Source organism: Schistocerca cancellata, chromosome 7 (genome assembly GCF_023864275.1).
Source record: "Schistocerca cancellata isolate TAMUIC-IGC-003103 chromosome 7, iqSchCanc2.1, whole genome shotgun sequence".
Classification (NCBI taxonomy): domain Eukaryota; kingdom Metazoa; phylum Arthropoda; class Insecta; order Orthoptera; family Acrididae; genus Schistocerca; species Schistocerca cancellata.
Window position 1 is genome coordinate 383,175,132 of NC_064632.1, and position 21,224 is coordinate 383,196,355.

A 21,224-nucleotide genomic window follows, 5' to 3' on the forward strand; every position below is an offset into this window, starting at 1 on the left:
ATGACCCCGATACTGAACAGCCTTTAAAGATTCCTTCATTTCTTTATGTGTCGCCGAGATACGGAGGTTCAAAATAATCCTACTTGCAGGATACACGCGTAAAATCCGATCTTAGGTGAAACTGTAGTTTATAAAACCACGGAGAAATATTTTGTAAAGTGTCTACGTTATTGTCAGAATGGTCCCGTGAACACGATGTTGTTGTATTGAGGAACATGCAAAATTTTTGTCTACGTAAAATCCGATCAGAGGTGTAAAATTAGTTTTGCGATATTTCAATTTCACCTAAGTAAACTAACACAGTTTTCCTTTCCCTAAAGTTCTTTTCATATGTATTACGTCCAGCCTTTCCGTCAAATAGTGGGTGTCTAGGAATCCTTCGTACTCGGTTCGCTAGCCAATTAAATCAAACAATTCGTGTTAATGAGTTTTCAATTGAAGACGTGAAGTCTGTATATGAGTCCGCGATCATTTTATTTTCAGCACTTTTATCTTAACAAGTCCGTTTTGATCACGTGGATTTCTTTACACTTTATGACCTGTTTCGGCTTATCGCCATCTTCAGATCAGTTACAGATATAAATATTGTGTAAGCTCTGTAAGATCTGTCGCAACAGATCTGAAGATGGCGATAAGCCGAAACAGGTCATAAAGTGTAAAGAAATCGATGTGATCGAGACGAACCTGTGAAAATAAAAGTGGTATTAATTTTGACCTACAAAGTAATGTATCTTCTTCAGTATCAACAATTCCAACTCTGTGCTACACACAAGTGAACAAGCGAAGTGAATAGAGTTGACGCCGCTGTACAGGTTGCTAGTCTTGAAGCCGCTATTGAACTGGGAGTCGTCAGTCGGACGCGCGCTTATGTCCTCTCCACATAGGGTACGCTGCTGTCGACTTGTCGTCCTGAAGAGGGGTCGGTCAGCCATGTCTTCTCACAACCATCTCTTTTCTATCGTCCCCGACTGCCGTGCCGGCGTTTGACTTTACGCCGTAACAATATGAGTGACAGGCTCTGCTGTAGCAGGGAAAAGAAGACAACCAGCGGGAAAATGCTCCTATCGGGCCACAAAAAAGTCCAATATGTTCCTATTTAGAAGATCCTGACTGAAAACCGGAGTACTAGCTGTCTCAGCTTCCTCAGCACCTTTACAATTGTTCCTAATAATTTATGCTAAGAGAGAAGGAGACGGTGAGTGTGGGAAAGAGGTGGAAAAGTAATAAATACTAGAAGATAGGAGACGTGTTATGGTACAGAAAGAGCGAAGGAGAAGATGGCAAGGCGGGAGAGAAGGATGGGTAGAGAGTGACAGTGGAACATAGTTAACAGTGACAGAACAGTGTAAGGAAAGCAGAGGAGGAGACAGTGTCAATGGAGAGGAATAAAGAAGAGAAAGAGGAAGAGGATGAGAGCCATTGATAATGAGAGAGAGAGTCTATACCAATGACAATGAGGAAGAGACATATTGTGACGTTCAAAGAGACAGCAACTGTGGGAGGGACTGAATGAGTCAGGAGCAGTAAGAGAGAGCAAGAGGGAGACAGTGACAGTGAGAAGAGACAGTAGTAGTCTAGTAGAACGAAGCAGACTGTGGCTTAGGAGACAGTGACAGTTCGAGACACACAGAGAGAGAATGACAATGAGTTGGGCTGAATGAGTGTGTAAGAATGGACAAGTGGGAGTTGATAGGCATGAGGAACTGTGTGAGCGAGTTAGAGAAGCTTGTCTGAGGGAGATATGAGTTGCATATTAAAAGAACGCGAATTGTTCGCATATCAAAATTTTTGGGAAAATTTTTAAAGGTGGTGAGGAAGGTAGAATAAGCCGGACAGGCTATCTGCGCGGTCTAACGCGCTGCTTCCCGAGCGGAAAGGCGTGCCGGTCCCCAGCGTGAATCCCACCAGCAGGCCTATTGGAGGCAGAACCGCACAATAACCCCAGGTTCGGTGTGGGGAGGTGCTGGGTGGACTGATGTGGCTTGTTGTGGGGTTGTGAACCACTGAGGGTTACGGCGGGATAAAGCCTCTCCGTCGTTTCTAGGTCTCCAGTAAAATACACAATACAATACACAAGGTAGAGTAAGTGAGGTGAGACACCACGTTTTAGCCAGACTCTTTTAAAACAGCTGCATATTAGCCTTTTTTGTGCTCCTATAGGAGCTTTTCTCCTCTGTTTCTTTATTAATAGTTGCTTCAAAACAGAAGGTTGACGACTGCGGTCAGGAACTGTCCAAGGCTATCTGGCAGCGTTTCAGAACGCTGAGGCAGCAGAATACTATGACAATTCAACAGTGTTGGGCGGCGGGTGGCATTGCTGACGCAAGGTGGTGTCAGCTCTGCAGTAGGTGAGCTTACTGCTCGACTCACATGTAATGATTGCAGCCATAAGTGGCTGACAGGGGCGTGCAGACGCCATACTTTCAGTGCAGGACCCTAGGAGGCTGGATGGAGTGTCAGCCATTGGCACCCAGTGGGTGACCTTGCCTTGGCTGTACCAGTAGGAAACCTCAGAACCATCAGGGCTAGCTGATGTCCTTTAGACCACTGGCTTAGCGTAGTTGTTGATCGATGACGGTGTAGGTGCTTGGCCACACATTTCACTGATGATTACCACTGAGACTGTCACGATGCCAGTAGAAGTGGAAAGTACGCAAGTGCTGCCACTGACTGAGTATTTATACTTGCTCCGCCTGGGTGTTCTGTGACAGGAGACCGTTTCCCCTCATGCAGCTGGTTGTGGGAGCACACGTTGTGCTGCAGCATGTAACAATCCAGCTGTCTGCTACGGTAGACCGTTACGTTGCAAAATGCTATGCTAGCATTATTTTAGGTCCCAGCTGCAGAATCACCTAGGTGGCTGGTCAGCAAAACCCTTGTTGGTTGCGACAGATTACCTGGGACCTATGTCACAACAATGCATATACTGTATAATAGAAATAATACGTGATTGGATTTGTGTGTGATCTGTGGCATCAAGAATGGCCCTAACCCAGCTTGTATAGATTCGACTTGAGCTCGCATGACAAGTATCAGTACTTTATTCCAGGCTGCCTCAGCGCTACAGAGGTGGGACAAAAATTTGAAAATACCGCGACAGAAGCTTCTTTGATCAAAAATTCAGATGCTAGCCCAGCCTGCAGGTTGCACTAATAGAATTTCAACAACAATGACAACTGTTCAACGACTCAGTACTTTGCTAGTGTCAGTCCTGATCAGGATTGGGTAGCTATGTGCGCATTATGTCGCAGATAAGTGAATTCGAAGTAGGGCAAATTGTTGGTGTTCGTGTGGTGGGTTCTTCCAAACCAAGACAGATCAAGTGTTTGGTGTTTCATGAGGCACTATATCGAAAATTTACACTGCGTAGAGGGAAAGCGGGAAAACATTCGCTAAATAACAACGTAAACGGAATGATCGTGAAGGGTGATTAGTGAAGAGGACTGAGACGAAAAATAAGGGGACGACAAATCGAAAAGTCATTGCAGAACTGAACGTCGCACTCGCGAAACCTATCAGCACCAAAAAACACGAATGCAACTCGATAAGCAAGGAACTGAAGGGCGAGCTGGAACTCCAAACCCACTCATCAGTGGTGCAAAGGGGTTCAGTGACGATTTGGGGAGAGATTTCGTGTTATTCCATGGGGTCGACGGCTATTCTGCAATGTCTCTTTACTGCTAAGGCTTATGTGACTATTTTGGCCGATCAGTCCATCCCATGACACAATGTTCTTTCCCCAGTGGGGATGCTGTGTTCCAAGACGACAGAGCCTCTATTTACACAGCTAGAACTATCCAGGACTAATTTTGTGATGACGTTGACGAACTGTCGCATCTCCCTTGGCCACCACCGTCACCAGGTCTCAATATAATTGAGCCTTCAGCATTGTGGGGTTTAATGTCGTAGCTTCACTGGGAGCGGAGATAGGGTAAAAACATGTTTTCCTCAGCCCCTGCAAGACACTCATATTGTATAGGAACAGTATTGGGCTGCCAGATCAAATGGCTTTAAAGAGCAGCTTACGTGTCAGGGACATTTTTTTTTATTTTTTATTTTATTTTATTTTTTTTTTTTTTTTCCTGGGCGCCGACATTTGGCTGCTCTGCAAGCCAAGTTGTTGTGTTGTAGTATCAGTCTACTTTATCAATCTTCTTTTTATGGCAGCCTGTACTTCACGAGCAAGTAAATTATTTTCAAACACTGCATGACAGATGCATAATGGGAGTAGTATCTGCCTGCTTTGTTGAAATATATTGCCAGGGCTACACATGCTGATAAGCATGGCTGAGGACAGATTGAAATGGATAGAGCAGAGGATGGAGAGAATGAGAGGGAGAAAGAAATGGGAGGATGGAGATGTACTTGGGTGGGTTAGGTGGAAGGTGCAGAGTGTTAGTGAACAAATGGAAAACAAGTAGAGGCAGAAATGACACAGTGGAGGTGGAAGGAACGTATGAGTAGAGGGGAGAGGATGAGGTAGACAGACAGAAACAATCAGTGCTTCTCTGAATATTTACTATGTTTTCCATTTTCATTAATAGAGAGATAGTACTCTGTAAACATCGTGTATCCTGAATATAGTGAGTGTCTAGAAATGACGTGAGTTACTGAATATCTAACACTATTGTTGTATAATGTAAAATACATTTTATTCATTATTATGATATTACCTATGTCTGTATAATTAATATTTTTGTTGCTACAAAGAGAAAATATTAATAAACCTAACTCAAATACATTAGTTAACGTCCGACTCTGGTGATATCAATGCGAAAACACTACCGACTTCTCCTTAGAAAATTTTCCGAACAATGAAGTAAAAAACTAATTTTTAAATACAGCATAATGATTAAATTTGTTTTCAAAAAAATTAGTTATAAGAGAAAAATGATAGTTGCTAGCTTTTCCTTAGTCAATAGGTGAATTCCATAAAATAACTGACAAATTATTCAAAATTTCATGGGTAAATAAGACATAAACGCAAGCAAAGCTTTAAAACCTTTTAGTAGTTATATTCAAGCAATCACAATACAAAAGACGTTCTAGTAACAATCTGACATAATGGATTATATGCCTCGTTTAAATATTAAATTAAATTGGTCGTTTCCGTACTGGTTTTCAACTTTGGTTTTTCTTGAACCATAGTAGCTGGGACGTTTTAAGGTGGGTTTCTACTCGAATATCTCTTTCACCATTCATGGTACTAAACCGGAAGTTTCCTACTCAAAGAGATATTTTTAACTTCGTCCCCTCTTTTGCTTTAAATTCATCCATTAACATCATCCCTTACGCTTTCCCAAATTATACTTAGTGTCCCTTTTATCCTGACCATCCCAAATAACTTTTTGTTCAGAAGCAAAATATAAAAAATGTATAAAGTCAAAATTAGTTTCCTTCCAGGGGGAGATTCACCAGTGTGATTAGTTTTGTTGTGACCTTGTCCGTAATGATCATACGAAAGTGCACATAACCGTTATCAGAAACGTAACAGAAAACTGACTTCGACTCTCCTGCACTAGCATACAGCGCAGGGTAAGATAACTTGTGTACTTGCTGGAGTGACAGTATACAAACGGAAACACAAGGAAAATGCATCCTGATCCTTCAGTCAACGGTCTTCACTTAAACACGTGTATATAATTAAGACCAGATAAGAGAGGGTAGACATGCTACACGTTTGTAGAGAATGTAACTTAGCAGAACAATAATTGTAGTAATGTTTTCGTGTTTACAACACAAGTGCATGTAGTGCAGGAGTCTAGTACATTTAAACGATACGTATGCACAGTAAAGGCAGCACTTGATTAAAAACTGCATCACCATTACTTTACTTTTACTGTGATTGAAGGTGGCGCAGAGTCACTCAGACAGAGGAATTCTACAGAGAGCGATATCCCCATCATCACGATGAAGCGTGAGGAAATTGGGAGTTTCAACCCAGGGCTACGCAATCGTCTCAGAAATCACACAGAAAAAGACACCGAAGTTACCGTTGGCGCTTCTGTTGCAGGGAATCCATACATGAACGCGCGGCATCTTAAACAGGAAACTGACATTGCGAAAACCAGTATACATAGCATTCTAAACGTCACCAGTTCTACATCTACTTCTACATCTACATAGATACTCCGCAAGCCACCGCACGGTGCGTAGCGGAAAGTACCCTTTTCCGCTGCTAGTCAGTTCCTTTCCTCTTCCACTCGCAAGTAGAGCGAGGGAAAAACGACTATCTATATGCCTCCGTAAAAGCCCTAATTTCTCGTATCCTATCATCGCGGTCCTATGTATGTTGGTGGTAGCAGAATCGTGTGGGAGTCAGCCTCAATTTTCTCAATAGCGTTTCCCGAAAAGAACGTCGCCTTCCCTCCAGGGATTTCCATTCGAGTTCCCGAAACATCTCCGTAACAATTAGCTGTCGTTCCGACCTGCCGCTAACAAATCTAGCAGCCCGTTTCTGAATTGCTTCGATGTCTTCCTTCAGTCCGGCCTGGTACGGATCCCAAACAGTCGAGCAGTACTCAAACATAGATCGCACCAGCGTTCTATATGCGGTCTCCATTACAGGTGATCAAGTCTTCCCTAAAATTCTCTCAATTAACCTAAGTTGACCATTTGCCTACCCTACCACAGTTCTCACGTGCTCATCCCACTTCATACTGGTATACACTATTACGCCCAGACAGTCAAACAACTTAACTGTGTCAAGCAGGACACTAGTAACACTGTATCCGAACATTACAGCTTTGTCCTTCCTACTCATGTGCATTAACTTAAATTTTTACATATTTAGAGTTAGATGCCATTCATCACACCACCTATAAATTCTGTCTAAATCGTCTTGTTTCTTCCTACAGTCACACAACTTTGACACCTTCCGCACACCACGGCATCATAAGCAAACAAACTCAGATTGCTGCCCACCCTGTCGGACAAATCATGTATGTATATAGAGATCAACAGCGGTCCTATCACACTACCCTGGCTCACTCCTGACGATACCCTTGCTCTGATGAACACTCGCCTTGCTAATCAAGTACACTTAACCAACAATTGAACGGAAATGAGTTCCAAATCGTGTACATTTCTGTCGGTGGACGCAGCAGCAAATCCTCGCCAACCACGATTTCTTATCTGATGTTACATTTATTTGCTGCAACCCTATCAAATGGGCGGGTTACGTTATACCGGGCATCTACATTGTGTGCCAGTATAGAAGAGTCAGTTTAATGTTCTGTTTTTAATAACGCTATGTTTACGGGATTTATACACTGTGATATGTTTTTGAAGTGGCATCGAGGGGAGGAAGTGGATTACCAAATAAAAAATTAGGGTGTTACTTAAAAATGACGTTCTGCAGTTCATATCTTCATAAAGTGCAGAGTACAAGAAAATTAGTCGTCCTGCTTAATGTCACTCTAGAGGCTAAACAACATTTGTTAAAGTACTCCGTCCAAAGCTAACAAGGAGAGGACGCCTACTCGTTATCACCGAATTCATCCAAATTTATGGTACATGTAGGATGTGGTGAGACAAGAAAGTGCCCCTAGTGGAAACCCCAGACGGCCAAACGAAATAAAACAAATTTTGATACGAATCTATCACCGTGTACACCTTATCAATTGTCTCTGTGACAGTGTGTTAACGAAGCGGTGTGTGGCTGAACGGCTGCCGGCGCGGTAACTCAGCGTGTTCGGTCAGGGGTTTATCTGCCCTCTATAATAAAAAACCTGAGTGACTGGATCAAAGATAACTTCGACGGGTGTCATAGGACGCCCGCAACGAACAAATGGAACGAACTTTCAAAAACAAAATGAGATTAAAAAAAAAAAAAAAAGCAGTAAGAGATCGGATTTCGCATTGAAAGGGTCACAGGTTCGACTCCTCCAGCTGGCAAATATTTTTGTGCTCCTTGGCAATGAGTACACTACTGACATAACAAATAACCGCAACATCATATAGGTTATTTTATTAATTTATATAAGCACAATAAGTATAGGCATAGGATGAAATGCGGTACTGCAAACATTTAAAAAGCTTGTATAAATGTTTGCAGACACCTTAGGGCCATGTTGCAAAATAGTGGCATATATCTGCGTCACTTTGTAGTTCAGTTACTTGCTACTAGGCCTACCGTAACTTACATTAGTTACTTACACGTTCCGTTGATCATTTGTACCCTTCTTTTATCGAAATGATGCGGAGACAGTCAGTTTACAGGATATGCATACATGTTCACTGTTTACATTAATTAACACATTATTTTCTTGTTTAAAAACTAGGTTATCAGTTTTTAAATAGAAATTCGTCCATCAAATAGAAAAAGTTGATCACGAGAAATGATTTTAGGTTATATTTAAAGTTTACTTTGCTATATGTCAAGCTTTATTGCGCAGTGGATCAAAGATTTTTGTTGCTGAATATTAAACTACTTTCTGAGCGACTAACACCTTTCATGGGTAATAAAGATCATTTTACCCTCCGTCGCTGACGGCACGAACCTCACGATTCTTCTCAAAATGCGAATGACTATTTATGACGAATTTCATGAGCAAATATATGGATTGTGAAGTCGCAGTTAAAATGCCTAGCTCTTTAAATAGGTAATTACTTGACGTCTGTGGGTGAACATCACACGTTATTCTTACTGCTCACTTTTGTGTAATCAATAGTTTCTTTGTAGGTGATGAATTATTCCATAAGACTTTATTGAGTGGAAATATGCAAAATATCTCAGGAGATTGATTCATTTGTTTCCAAGACCAAACGTAGCTGAACTTAATTGTTTGAGAAGCTCAGTAAAATGTTCTTCCAGTGCAGGTTTTTATCAATATATACTTCCAAAAAATCTGGAACGTTCTACCCTATTTACTGACTCCTGCACATTTGCTACATCAATCGTTGGTATGACTCTACGGAACTGAATATAGTGTGGTTTTTCATAATTTTGGGAGAGTCCGCTTTCTGAGAACCGCATAATAATTCTTTGTAAAACATTTACAACTTTTTCTGTTGCTTTCTCTCTAATATTGTTTATTATAACACTAGTGTCGTGCTAACTCTGCTTCTTGAATTTTAAGTGGAAGATCATTCACATAAACAAGGAATAAGTGTGGACCCAACACTGAACCCTTTTGGACTTCCTTTGTGACTTTTACCCCATCACTAAAATTCTCTACCTTTCCAATGTTGTTTGAATCATGCAGGACAACTTCTTGTATTCTGTTTGTCAAGAATGAGTGAAACCAACAGTGTGTAAAGCAATCAGTCCCATAAAATATAAGTTTTTGTGAGAGAGTGACATAACCTACAGAACCCGACACCTCGAAAAGATTACAAAAAATACCAACTGGCGACATTTAGTTGAATAAGGCTTGTAGTATTTTATGGGTGAATCTATAAATAGGAGTCTCAGTAGAGAAACCATTCTAGAATCCGAACTGTGATGTGCTAAGTAAATTGTTTCTCCTTAAGTGTGAGACTATTCTTGAGTATTTTACTTTTTCTAATATTCTGGAAATAAATTATGTATGGTGTAGCAGGTAAGGCACTAACACTCCGGCTCCGGAGGTCATATCTTCAATCCCGTAGAGGGATGGCACTTATTCCTCGTTCCAGTCGCTACAGGAGGGTTCCAGCCACACTCAGCCTGCTATCAAGTGAGCGCTCGAGTAAAAGGTGGCTGGAGGGACGGGCCCAACAACCTCCCCTTCCTAGTTTGGGGCTGTAATCTGCCTTCAGCCAGGCCATTAGCTCGGCCACACTTTGTGCCACAAACTTTACTTTTTGATTCTGCACAGAGAGCTATTTGGGATCGTCAAGATAAGTGGGGTACCGTCTACGTTGCAACTACTTTTCACCTTATGTGAGCAGCTTAAAGTCATTCGTACAGGTTCTTACGGCACAACCTATACCGGACATGGTCCTTGCCTATGTTGTGGACGCATGCTGCTAGGTGTGTGTGACGGCCTCGTGTCTTGTTGCAGGAGGGCAACTCTTCCGAGAGCGTGGTGATGCTGAGGGACGCGCAGCTGGAGACGACCGGCCGCTACCGCTGCGAGGTCTCCGCTGAGGCGCCCTCCTTCCAGACCGTGTCCGACCACGGCGACATGCTCGTCGTCGGTACGTAACGCTCCGCGCTCCAACGCCGCAACCGCAACTTCCGTCATCACTACACTGCGGCAATGACAGCTCTAATGGAGAATTCACATGTACACAGATCTGGATCTCATAGGCCTCAATAAGTCCTGGCTGTACTTGCAATATGAGTCAATGACTCACGTCCTGTTGTACCATTACATATCACTGGATGACTAAAGTGAATTAAAATTTGAGTCCCCCGTAACTTAAATGAGGCTACAAACCCATATAATGGATTTGATCGATTATAACGATTAATTATACTCTGCTGGCAGCATCGGCCTCTTAAATCACTCCCCTTTCCCTTATTTCCACCCTAAGCTGTTTCAAATACGCTAATTACATTTCTTCTCTTACGACATAGGATACACAGTGACACACAGCCGTCACTATTTTGGTCATATTCTCCTTGCACCGAATACCACTAATCCATTTTCTATACTCCCGCAACCTCAGGAAATCTCTTGCAGTCGCCTTTCTTTCGGCACTCGCGGAGTCACAAACAGGGCGCGCAAAATCTCGGACACCCCTGTGTTATGTCACTTGGCGGAAGCAGCGGCCAGTGCCCCTCGCGGCAGGTAGTGCCTAACCAGTCTGCCACCCTACTCCAGGCTGCTCAGCGGAACGCGTCAGAGCTTTTAGCAGCTCACTGCAACATCCAGTCTTTACCTGCACATTACGAAGAACTTAGCCTTCTCTTCAACCAACTGAACTACCACGTAATCCTCTTATCCGAAACGTGGTTGAAGCCCCACATATCCTCTGCATCTATTCATCTCCCAGGGTACACAGTTTTTAGGTCAGACAGATCAAAAAAGCGAGGTGGCGGGGTCGGCGCGTATATACAAATAGATCTCAAAGCGAAAGTCTTATGTACGTCAAATCCTGCTGAAGAAAAAGAGGCTGAATTCATGTTCATTGAAATAAATATACAAAGTCGGAAATTCTTGACTGGCGTTGTGTACAAGCCGCCAAAAATAAGCTCAATGAGTTCCTTCCAGTCGGAATTACATTCACTTCAGTGTCAATACGAACATGTCATCGTAATGGGTGACTTGAACATAGACCTGCTAAGAGACACTCCCTCCGCAGTAAACCTAAGAAGACTGTTTAGTTGCAATAGCATGAACATTCTTCCATTACAACCTACACACCATACGGCGCACAGTCGTACTCTTATAGACGTAATCGCAACGAAACAGACTGACAAAGTAAGAGATGTTGGTCAAACATCGGCCCCTGGCCTCTCAGCACATGATGTAATATTCCTGGCCTACTCTGTGCAGCCCCCAAGGATCAAATCGCGCTACATAGCTTGTAGAAACATGAAACGTATTGACCTTGACGCTCTAACAGCCGATTGCTCAGAAATCTCATGGCATCAAATAATCAGAGAACCTACAATCGACGGCAAAATTAAGGAACTTGGTGATAAACTCACTTCCCTCTATGACAAACATGCACCTGTGCGCACAATCCGTGTAAGAAAATCTCCTGCTCCATGGCTGACAGCTGAATTACGTCAAATGATGACTAATAGGGATGCTGCCCACAGGCGTTTCAAGGCAGATCCGAAACCCGAGCGTTTCGAAGAATATAGAAAGCTACGGAACAGAGTGAAACAATGCATTCGCAATGCTAAAACCAGGCACGCTCGCTCCCTTGTATGCAGCGATCTGACACCCACGACTCTATGGAAGAATCTCCGTAGCTTGGGGGTCGGAAAGGCAAAATCGGAAACTAATTTTCACGTGTCAGCTAACGAATTAAATGAATTCTTCTCTGCACCTCTGAATACCCGCACGGCTGATAATTACCGTCCACAAGAATCCCCAAACAGGATAACTAACAACGATACCTTCCATCTAAAAGATGTAACAACAAATATGGCAAGAAAAGCAATAATGAGAATCTCTTCTGATGCAGTAGGCAACGACAGTATCGGTATAACCATGATTAAGAATGTTGCCGATATCTTAGTACCTGTCTTAACTGACATATTTAATTTTTCCCTCGTGAACGGAATATACCCCACTGCATGGAAAAGAATCATAATTAGACCCATCCCTAAGAACGGAAACCCTCAACTGCCTAGTGATTACCGACCAATTAGCATACTGCCTGCTGCTTCCAAAGCACTTGAATATATTGTTCATGACCAAATCACTGAACACTTGCATGAATTCAGCCTATATGACAAATTTCAATCCGGTTTCCGTAAATATCACAGCACAAACACTGCTCTAATTAAAGTAACTGATGACCTGAAATATGCCATCGACAATCGAAAGGCAACAATATTGACGCTACTGGACTTCAGCAAAGCTTTTGACACTGTTAACTTTGACATATTGCTCAGAAAAATGCAACAGCTTAATTTCTCTGATAGTGCAATGAGATGGTTTGAAAGCTGCTTAAAAGACAGACAGCAATGTGTTGTCTGCGTAAATGAAAAATCTTCCTGGAAACATGTTTCCTTGGGAGTGCCACAAGGATCAGTCTTAGGACCACTTTTGTTTTCTTTATATGTCAACGATATTTCGTCGGTTCTGTCCTCCTGTAAATATCATTTCTATGCCGACGACCTCCAGCTCTACCTAAGCGTCAGACCTGAAGATATAAACACTGCAATCGCTCAGATGAATGATGATCTGTCTTCAGTAGTGACATGGGCGAAAAACCTGGGGCTTAAACTAAATGCAAAAAAGACGCAAGTAATCTTAATAGCCTATCAGAAATTAATAAGTTCAGATTTCCGCGAACGGCTACCTTCTATTCTGCTCGAGCTACGGTCGCAGGTTCGAATCCTGCCTCGGGCATGGATGTGTGTGATGTCCTTAGGTTAGTTAGGTTTAAGTAGTTCTAAATTCTAGGGGACTTATGACCTAAGATGTTGAGTCCCATAGTGCTCAGAGCCATTTGAACCATTTTTTTATTCTGCTCGACGGTACTCCAATACCATATCAGAAAACAGTGAAGAACTTGGGTGTAACTTTGGATGAGCATCTCAACTGGGCGGAGAATACAGTCGCAGTGTGCCGAAAGACGTCTGCTTGTCTCTATGCTCTCAAAACGTTTCGGAACATATTTCCACAGGACTTGAAACGCCAACTCGTGCAAGCACTCGTTCTACCGAACCTCCACTATTGTGATGTGATTCAACAAGGCATGAGTAGAGAAAACAAAAGACGGCTAGAACTAACCATGAATACCTGTGTCCGTTACACCTGCAACATTCGCCGATATGATCATGTTAGTGCTTCATACTCTGAGATAGGGTGGCTGCGGCCGGACAAATTGCTTGACTACCACACTCTATGTCTACTTCACCGACTCCTCGTCGCGCAAGCACCCCAGTACCTTGCTTCAGAGATTAAAAACCTGTCATGCCATCATAATCGAAACACGAGGTCACTCTTATTTGGTATCCTAACTGTGCCCACTCACAAAACAAAAACTTTTGCAAACTCCTTCTCAGTTGCCGCTGTCCGCCTCTGGAACAAACTGCCCCTTACCTTGCGCAAAATTCAATCTCCTGCTGCTTTTAAGAAGAAGTTGAAGCATTTCTTACTATCATCCTCATAAAGTTCTCCACAAAATTAATGTACAAGGCCAATCCTCTCATCTGTCAAATAGCAAAGCTAGCGTCTCCTATCTTGCTCCTGAGATGCCTTCCTCTTCATCTATCTCTATTATCCTCGTAATCTTCTTTTCCTTTATATTTCCTTAATTATGTTTCATCATGTCTCTCTATTCTTCTCCTCTCTTCACCATGAGTCTCCCTCATATTCCCTGCTGCCAGCACTCCTATCTAAAATCTGTCTCTTCAATAATGTCTAATTATAACAGTACTTATGATCAACGAATATAAACCCTATATGTATGTATTTTTCCAGGTGTACCTTTCTAATTGTTAATTTCACTTTTTGTACTAGATGTAGTTTAACATGCCTAATAAAACATATTAATGTAAAATAAGTAGAATGCCTGGTTAGATGTAAGAGAGGGCCTGATGGCCCTAATCTTGCCAGGTTAAATAAATAAATAAATAAATTATACTGGCTGCAGACTTTTGCAGGTTTCTGGCTAAATGTGCTGTGTTTCATGTATTAATAAATAAGTAAAAACATTACATCAGAGTACGTGGCTTATTAGTAAACGCTGTTCACAGAACAAGAAGAACAGAGCAAGAAAATGCAGAGACTACAGAGTAATTACCCTGATGAGCCATACCCTAAAGATATTTCTCAGAATCATTCCATATAGAATCACAGACAAACCATATAGGATATTCGTAGGTTGGACTTAGACGGCGTCTAGGTTCGAGAGGGGAATTGGTCGCGACTCAGGTATCTGTTCAAATGTGCAACGATCAGAGGAAGAATATAATGCTGTACTTCAAAGACTACGAAAAAGCGTTTGAAAGAGTGCAACATCACAAACTTATACAAATTTTGAGAAAACTGAACATAGACGGAAAAGATATTCCTTCTTCAGAAAATCTGTACTGGAATCAAACTGCTGAGGTCAGAATTAGCGGTCAGTTGACAGAAGAACAAAACACCTGTAGAGGAGTTAGACAAGGCTGTGTACTCTCACCAGTCTTCTATAACCTGTACTCAGAACATACACTACTGGCCATTAAAATTCCTACACCAAGAAGAAATGCAGATGATAAACGGGTATTCATTGGACAAATTATTATACTAGAACTGACATGTGATTACATTTTCACGCAATTTGGCTGCATAGATCCTGAGAAATCAGTACCCAGAACAACCACCTCTGGCCGTAATAACGACCTTGATACGCCTGGACATTGAGTCAACCAGAGCTTTGATGGCGCGCACGGGTACAGCTGTCCATGCAGCTTCAACACGATACCACAGTTCATCAAGAGTAGTGACTGGCGTATTTTGACGAGCCAGTTCCTCGGCCACCATTGACCACACGTTTTCAATTGGTGAGACATCTGGAGAATGTGTCTCCAGGGCAGCAGTCGAACATTTTCTGTATCCAGAAAAGCCCGCACAAGGCCTGCAAAATGCGGTCGTGCATTATCCTGCTGAAATGTAGGGTTTCACAGGAATCGAATGAAGGGTAGAGCCACGGGTCGTAACACATCTGAAATGTAACGTCCACTGTTCAACGTGCCGTCAATGCGAATAAGAGATGACCGAGACGTGTAACCAATGGCACCCCACACCATCTCACCGGGTGATACGCCAGTACGGCGATGAATACACGCTTCCAATGTGCGTTAACCGCGATGTCGCCAAACACGGATGTGACCATCATGATGCTGTAAACAGAACCTGGATTCATCCGAAAAAAATGACATTTTGCCATTCGTGCACCCAGGTTCGTCGTCGAGTACACCATCGCAGGCGCTCCTGTCTGTGATGCAGCGTCAAGGGTAACCGCAGCCGTGGTCTCCGAGCTGATAGTCCATGCTGTTGCAAACATCGTCAAATTGTTCGTGCAGATGGTTGTTGTCTTGGAAACGTCCCCATTTGTTGACTCAGGGATCGAGACGTGGCTGCATGATCCGTTACAGCCATGCGGATAAGATGCCTGTCATCTCGACTGCTAGTGATACGAGGCCTTTGGGATCCAGCACAGCGTTCCGTATTACCCTCCTGAACCCACCGATTCCATATTCTGCTAACAGTCATTGTATCTCGACCAACGCGAGCAGCAGTGTCGCGATACGATCAACTGCAATTGCGATAGGCTACAATCCGACCTTTATCAAAGTCGGAAATGTGATGGTACGTATTTCTCCTCCTTACACGAGGCATCACAACAACGTTTCACCAGGCAACGCCGGTCAATTACTGTTTCTGTATGAGAAATCGGTTGGAAACTTTCCTCATGTCAATGCGTTGTAGGTTTCGCCACCGGCGCCAACCTTGTGTGAATGCTCTGAAAAGCTAATCATTTGCATATCATAGCATCTTCTTCCTGTCGGTTAAATTTCGCGTCTGTAGCACGTCATCTTCGTGGTGTAGCAATTTTAATGGGCAGTAGTGTATATTCCAGGAGTCGCTTGAAGATTGTGAGATAGGTATAAAGGTATATGAGATATGGATTAACAACGTAAAATACGAAGATGGCACAGTCTTGATTGCAGATAACTTGAACGACCAGCGAGATCTTCTGACGACAGTGGGAGAACAAAGCAGGAATATGGGTCTCAATAGCAACATCAAAAAGACCAAATTTGTGAGTCACTCACAATTCAGGTGAGCATCAAAATGCAGAATTAATGCATACTAATCAAACCATGGACAGGGTGAATAGATTTAACTACTTGGGGACGTGGTTGTACGAACATTCGTTATCTGACATGGAAATCAGATGCAGAATGAAATTTATCAAAGTGTTCACTAGCATTGACTTTGATCTTAATCTCAGAGTTAGATTTATGAAGAGCTATGTATGGTCAGTGCATCTTTATGGCTTGGAAAGTTGGACGTTGAAAGTGAACACCGTGAACAAGTTGGAAGCATTCGAGATGTGGTTATATCGTAGAATACTTAAAGTTCCATGGACAGCAGAGAAAAAAAAAACAGATGAAGAGACCTTGAGAACTGCTGACCACAATCAAACGTAACAAAACAGCTTACTTTGTCCATGAGATATGAAATGAAAAGTATCACCTTCTTAAACTGGTAATCGATGGGAAGACTGAAGCAAAAGAGGAAATGGCAGGGGAAAAATGTCATGGCTCCGCAACATCACCAGACTGTGGACAGGAATAAGAAACGCCGGCGACTTGATTCATGCTGAAAGAGACAGAAGACTGGGCAAATGTGATCGCAAACATCCATGAGCGGATATGCAGCAGAAGATGAGGAAGTTGACAGAAATCATAGTTCACAAGAACCACAACAATAAAACATTGGTTATGTTTCACTGTTGCCACCTTAGTGTTAGCAGACAACCGCAAAGGATTCACGAATGCATGGCCTACCCCATTGTCACCTCACACTGAGCTGCCGTTGGCATAATTCAAAATTGTATTTATATACCTCCCTCTCCCCACCAATTTATGGGATATATGGTCATTGTAGTCCTTTTAAAACAAAAGAGATTATCATTTGCGTCTTAAATCAGTCGGAATGTACACAAATGTGGCAGCGATAATATATGAGTCATCTATTCCTTCCACAAACTGTTCTACCATATTAGCGAAAGAAATTAAATATAATGTTTACGAAATTTAAAAATATTGTAAAATGGTGCGTAAAGTGTATCATCTTAAAGCATTTATTGTACTGATTCCAAACCTGGTCTTAGATTTTGCGTGACAGCTGCTGATAACACTGCCTCTCATGAGTGCGCGGCGCCACCTTGTTCTTCATTATGGTTACTCAACATCTGACGCCAACGACGATCCTTATATACCCTGTCCTATGCCTCCTAACAACACTAAACACGAATTACACTAATGCGCTATGACTCCCGTTCTGCAGTTCTAACCACATACATACTCACAGATGGTGTATGCGTGCGCATGGTTACTTTGACATCCATCCATGTCTTCTAGATGTTTCACTTTTTTGTCAGGCGTTATCTAAGGTATTAGTGTCTTCCGCAGGAGATCTTGTGACAGTGCTATGCTGTCCTAGCAAAATCTACGCAGAATCACACAGCCTTCCTAGTCTTCTTTGCCTCTTCCGCTTCACAATCTGTTTGGGAACCCGAAGTGTTAAATAACAGCCATGAATGAAACCTGCTGTAAGATTATAATTGTGTACCGGACCGAGACCCGGCACACAGTTTTAATCTGCCCAGAAGTTTCATGTCAGAGCACACTCCGCTGCAGAGAGAAATTTTCATTCTGCCAATAGCCATGAATCTCTCTCACTAGAACCTGAAAGAATGGACAAATAACTGATCCCTATGCCTTTTCGTGTACGAGTTGCATAGAAAAAATACCTTGAAGCATTCCGAAATCATATCTTTAGATTTCTGTCTTACGTAAGGAATAATATAGGTTTTTCGGTGATGGTTTAATCGAACGGTATCAGACGTCTTCGTCTTCTTCAGCAAATTAGATTTCTTTGGCTTCTGATAAGGGTAGCTAGCAGTCTTTGCAACAATCGTCAGTCGTCTGTATGTCATTCTCAATTTATTATAATTTTCTGTCAACATGATCTCTCTGCGTGCATCATCGTCCGTGAACAACTTCAGAACTTCAGAAGCTAGCGGTAATAAACCAGTCTCAGTGTGCTGTAGCGATACGGGAGCAGACTTCTAAGTAATTACAGAAACAATGGAAGAATAATTTTTAGATAAAAATCGTTGTGTTGTTTCTCAAAATATTCGCCTTTAACTTTCAAATGCTTTCGCAGTGTCTGAACCAGTTAAGAAACATTTTCTGCGATTTGGTGTTGCTGCCTCAAAACGGATTCAGCAGCTCTTTGAGGTCTTTGAGACCGTTGTTCATGCATTTTTTGTTTTGTATCAGGGAGCAAAAAGATATTCTCAGGTGATAAGTAAACTGAATACTCGTGATGAGACATTAATTCGGTGTACTTTTCCGTCAAATAATTAACTTTTTGGCGAACTTTGTGACCATTGGCATTGTCATCAAGAAGAATGATCCTAAGTTTCCCATTCTTCTTCCGAATTACATCGATGACTAGGCCAAAAAACACGAAATGAAGCGAACTAGAGCATTATGCTATCACTTTTTTGTGATGTGATGTCCATTAAGTTAACACGCGATTCTTTTGGCCCGTACTGCTTAAAGCAGTTGTATCTAAAACGGAAAAATATAGCAAAAGAAGTTAATAATATCCTTTCAAACTGCCCTTAGTACAAAATTTCACCATTTTAGGACCTGAGGATACAGAAAACGAACTAACACTGGTTATGGCACAAATATATCCGACACCATGCGTACATAATGCAATTGCCAACACCACAGGACGTAAATGACGTTCTGACCCGTCCATTCTTGCCACTGATTCACCAGTATCCAAAAAAAGGGGAACATGGGTTAGTAAGAAAGATATGATTGAAAGGTAAAACTACTGAGATGTTGTTGCAAGAGAAAAACATGCGTATGTTGGTTTAGACTGGTCTTTTTCCAAGAAAGGGACGTAACTTAGGAAATTTTTTGGATGGAGAGAGGCGTGGCTTGGGAAGAAGGAGAAGGGGAGGGGACGGGGAAGGAGGGGCGGATGTTTGCTGGGGGTACGGTAAGAGAGGGGAGCAGAGGGAGTTTCTTCTCTTTTTACAATCTCGTTCATGGATTTTTCACTTCCTCGGTCGAAATGTTTTAGCATATCCTGATAGTACCTGGCACAGACCTATTTCTGAGCTTCGATTGTGCGGGACCCATCACGACTAGATCTTTGGGATAGCTCATTGCTGACGCAAGATCTAGTGCACGGCAGTCTTTGATATGCCTGAGGCGTTGTCCTATGACAGGGCACGTACCAGTCGCCTTCAATCATGTTTGGCAGTCCATCGATCCTTTTAGGAATAAAAACCGGATTTGTTTGGGCTTCAACAAATCGAAGGAGTCGGCAAAGGTAAGTGCTAATGCACAATAAAAGTTTTTGAGTTGTATGCCATATATATTCGGTTTAAGTCAAAGACAAGAACATAAGTACTGTGAGACGAAAAAAACTGCATAGTAAACTCGGCTTTCTAGCGGTACATATACCGTTACTTGATACTAGCATACGGTGCATTAGAAATCGCAACAGATAACATGATCATACTTATCTTTACTCAATTGACGGTTAACATTTTCTTCCCCGAACCGCTCAATTCATAGCTGACGAAGCAGGACCACTTGAAAATTTTGCAAAGTAATTGTGAACAGCATTTTGTGAGCAGGCATATCACCAAAAGTTGTACCAAGCGTTCGAGATATTATTCTTGAATTAGGCTTTAACTTAAGGATGAGAAAATCAGTCAACGAAAACCTCTCATGAAACTTCCATATTTTCACAACGCTGTTTCTTTAAGCACTCACTGTAAACAAACCATACGACTGCTTTTTGACCTGTCTTTCTACTAAGAATAAGAAATAACGAATGTTAAAACATACCAATGGCACAACGATTTTGTCCATTATGGAGGTGAAACGCTGCGGCCTTGATAAACAAGTATTTTCAGAAATGAGTGCTGTCAGTCGCCTTTCACCATAATACAATCTTTATTTTCCCATTACCGCTTCCAAGTCGCCTAGCGATTCATCACTAGATGGTACAGTTTTCTCTTGAGATTGTTTATGGCATTCAAATGGTTCAAATGGCACTGAGCACTATGTGACTTAACTTCTGAGGTCATCAGTCCCCTAGAACTTAGAACCACTTAAACCTAACTAACCTAAGGACATCACACACATCCATGCCCGAGGCAGGATTCGAACCTGCGGCCGTAGCGTTGGCGCGGTTCCAGACTGTAGCGCCTAGGACCGCTCGGCCACTCCGGCCGGCCACGTTTTATACTCCATCGCACAGACGACCGTGAGCATGTACGATGTGAAACATCTGAAAGCAAATACCCTGCAACAAACGTCGGAGGGGTTCAGGCTGGAGGGGGGAGCGAGGAATTTGCAGCATTATCTCGTTACTATGGAAGGCACAATGCATCAACGTAAGTATGCATTTATCCTTGGTGACCATGTAAACTCCTGGTTCAATCAAATCGGCGCGTTAGATGCACCAGGTGATCAAAAAGTCAGTATAAATTTGAAAACTGAATAAATCACGAAATAATGTAGATAGAGAGGTACAAATTGACACACATGCTTGGAATGACTTGGGGTTTTATTGCGACTGACAGCCTGTGGGTTATGGTCCTCCTACAGTACAGGTGATGAAACAAATGGTTCAAATGGCTCTGAGCAATATGGGACTTAACATCTGAGGTCATCAGTCCCCTAGAACTTAGAACTACTTAAACCTAACTAACCTAAGGACATCACACACATCCATGCCCGAGGCAGGATCCGAACCTGCGACCGTAGCGGTCCCGCGGTTCCAGACTGTAGCGCCTAGAATCGCTCGGCCACCCCGGCATTGTGGGGACCGTTATTTAGCTGTCGCAAGACACAA

General features: G+C 42.4%; 1 protein-coding gene across 1 annotated transcript in view; it reads left to right on the forward strand.

Moving 5' to 3' along the window:
• Positions 1-21,224, forward strand: part of LOC126092182 (uncharacterized) — a 183,779-nt gene that overhangs the window by 135,147 nt on the left and 27,408 nt on the right. The window contains exon 3 of the mRNA XM_049907658.1: positions 9,987-10,122. Coding sequence (XP_049763615.1) covers positions 9,987-10,122 — 136 coding nt within the window. The remainder of the gene's footprint in view (positions 1-9,986; positions 10,123-21,224) is intronic.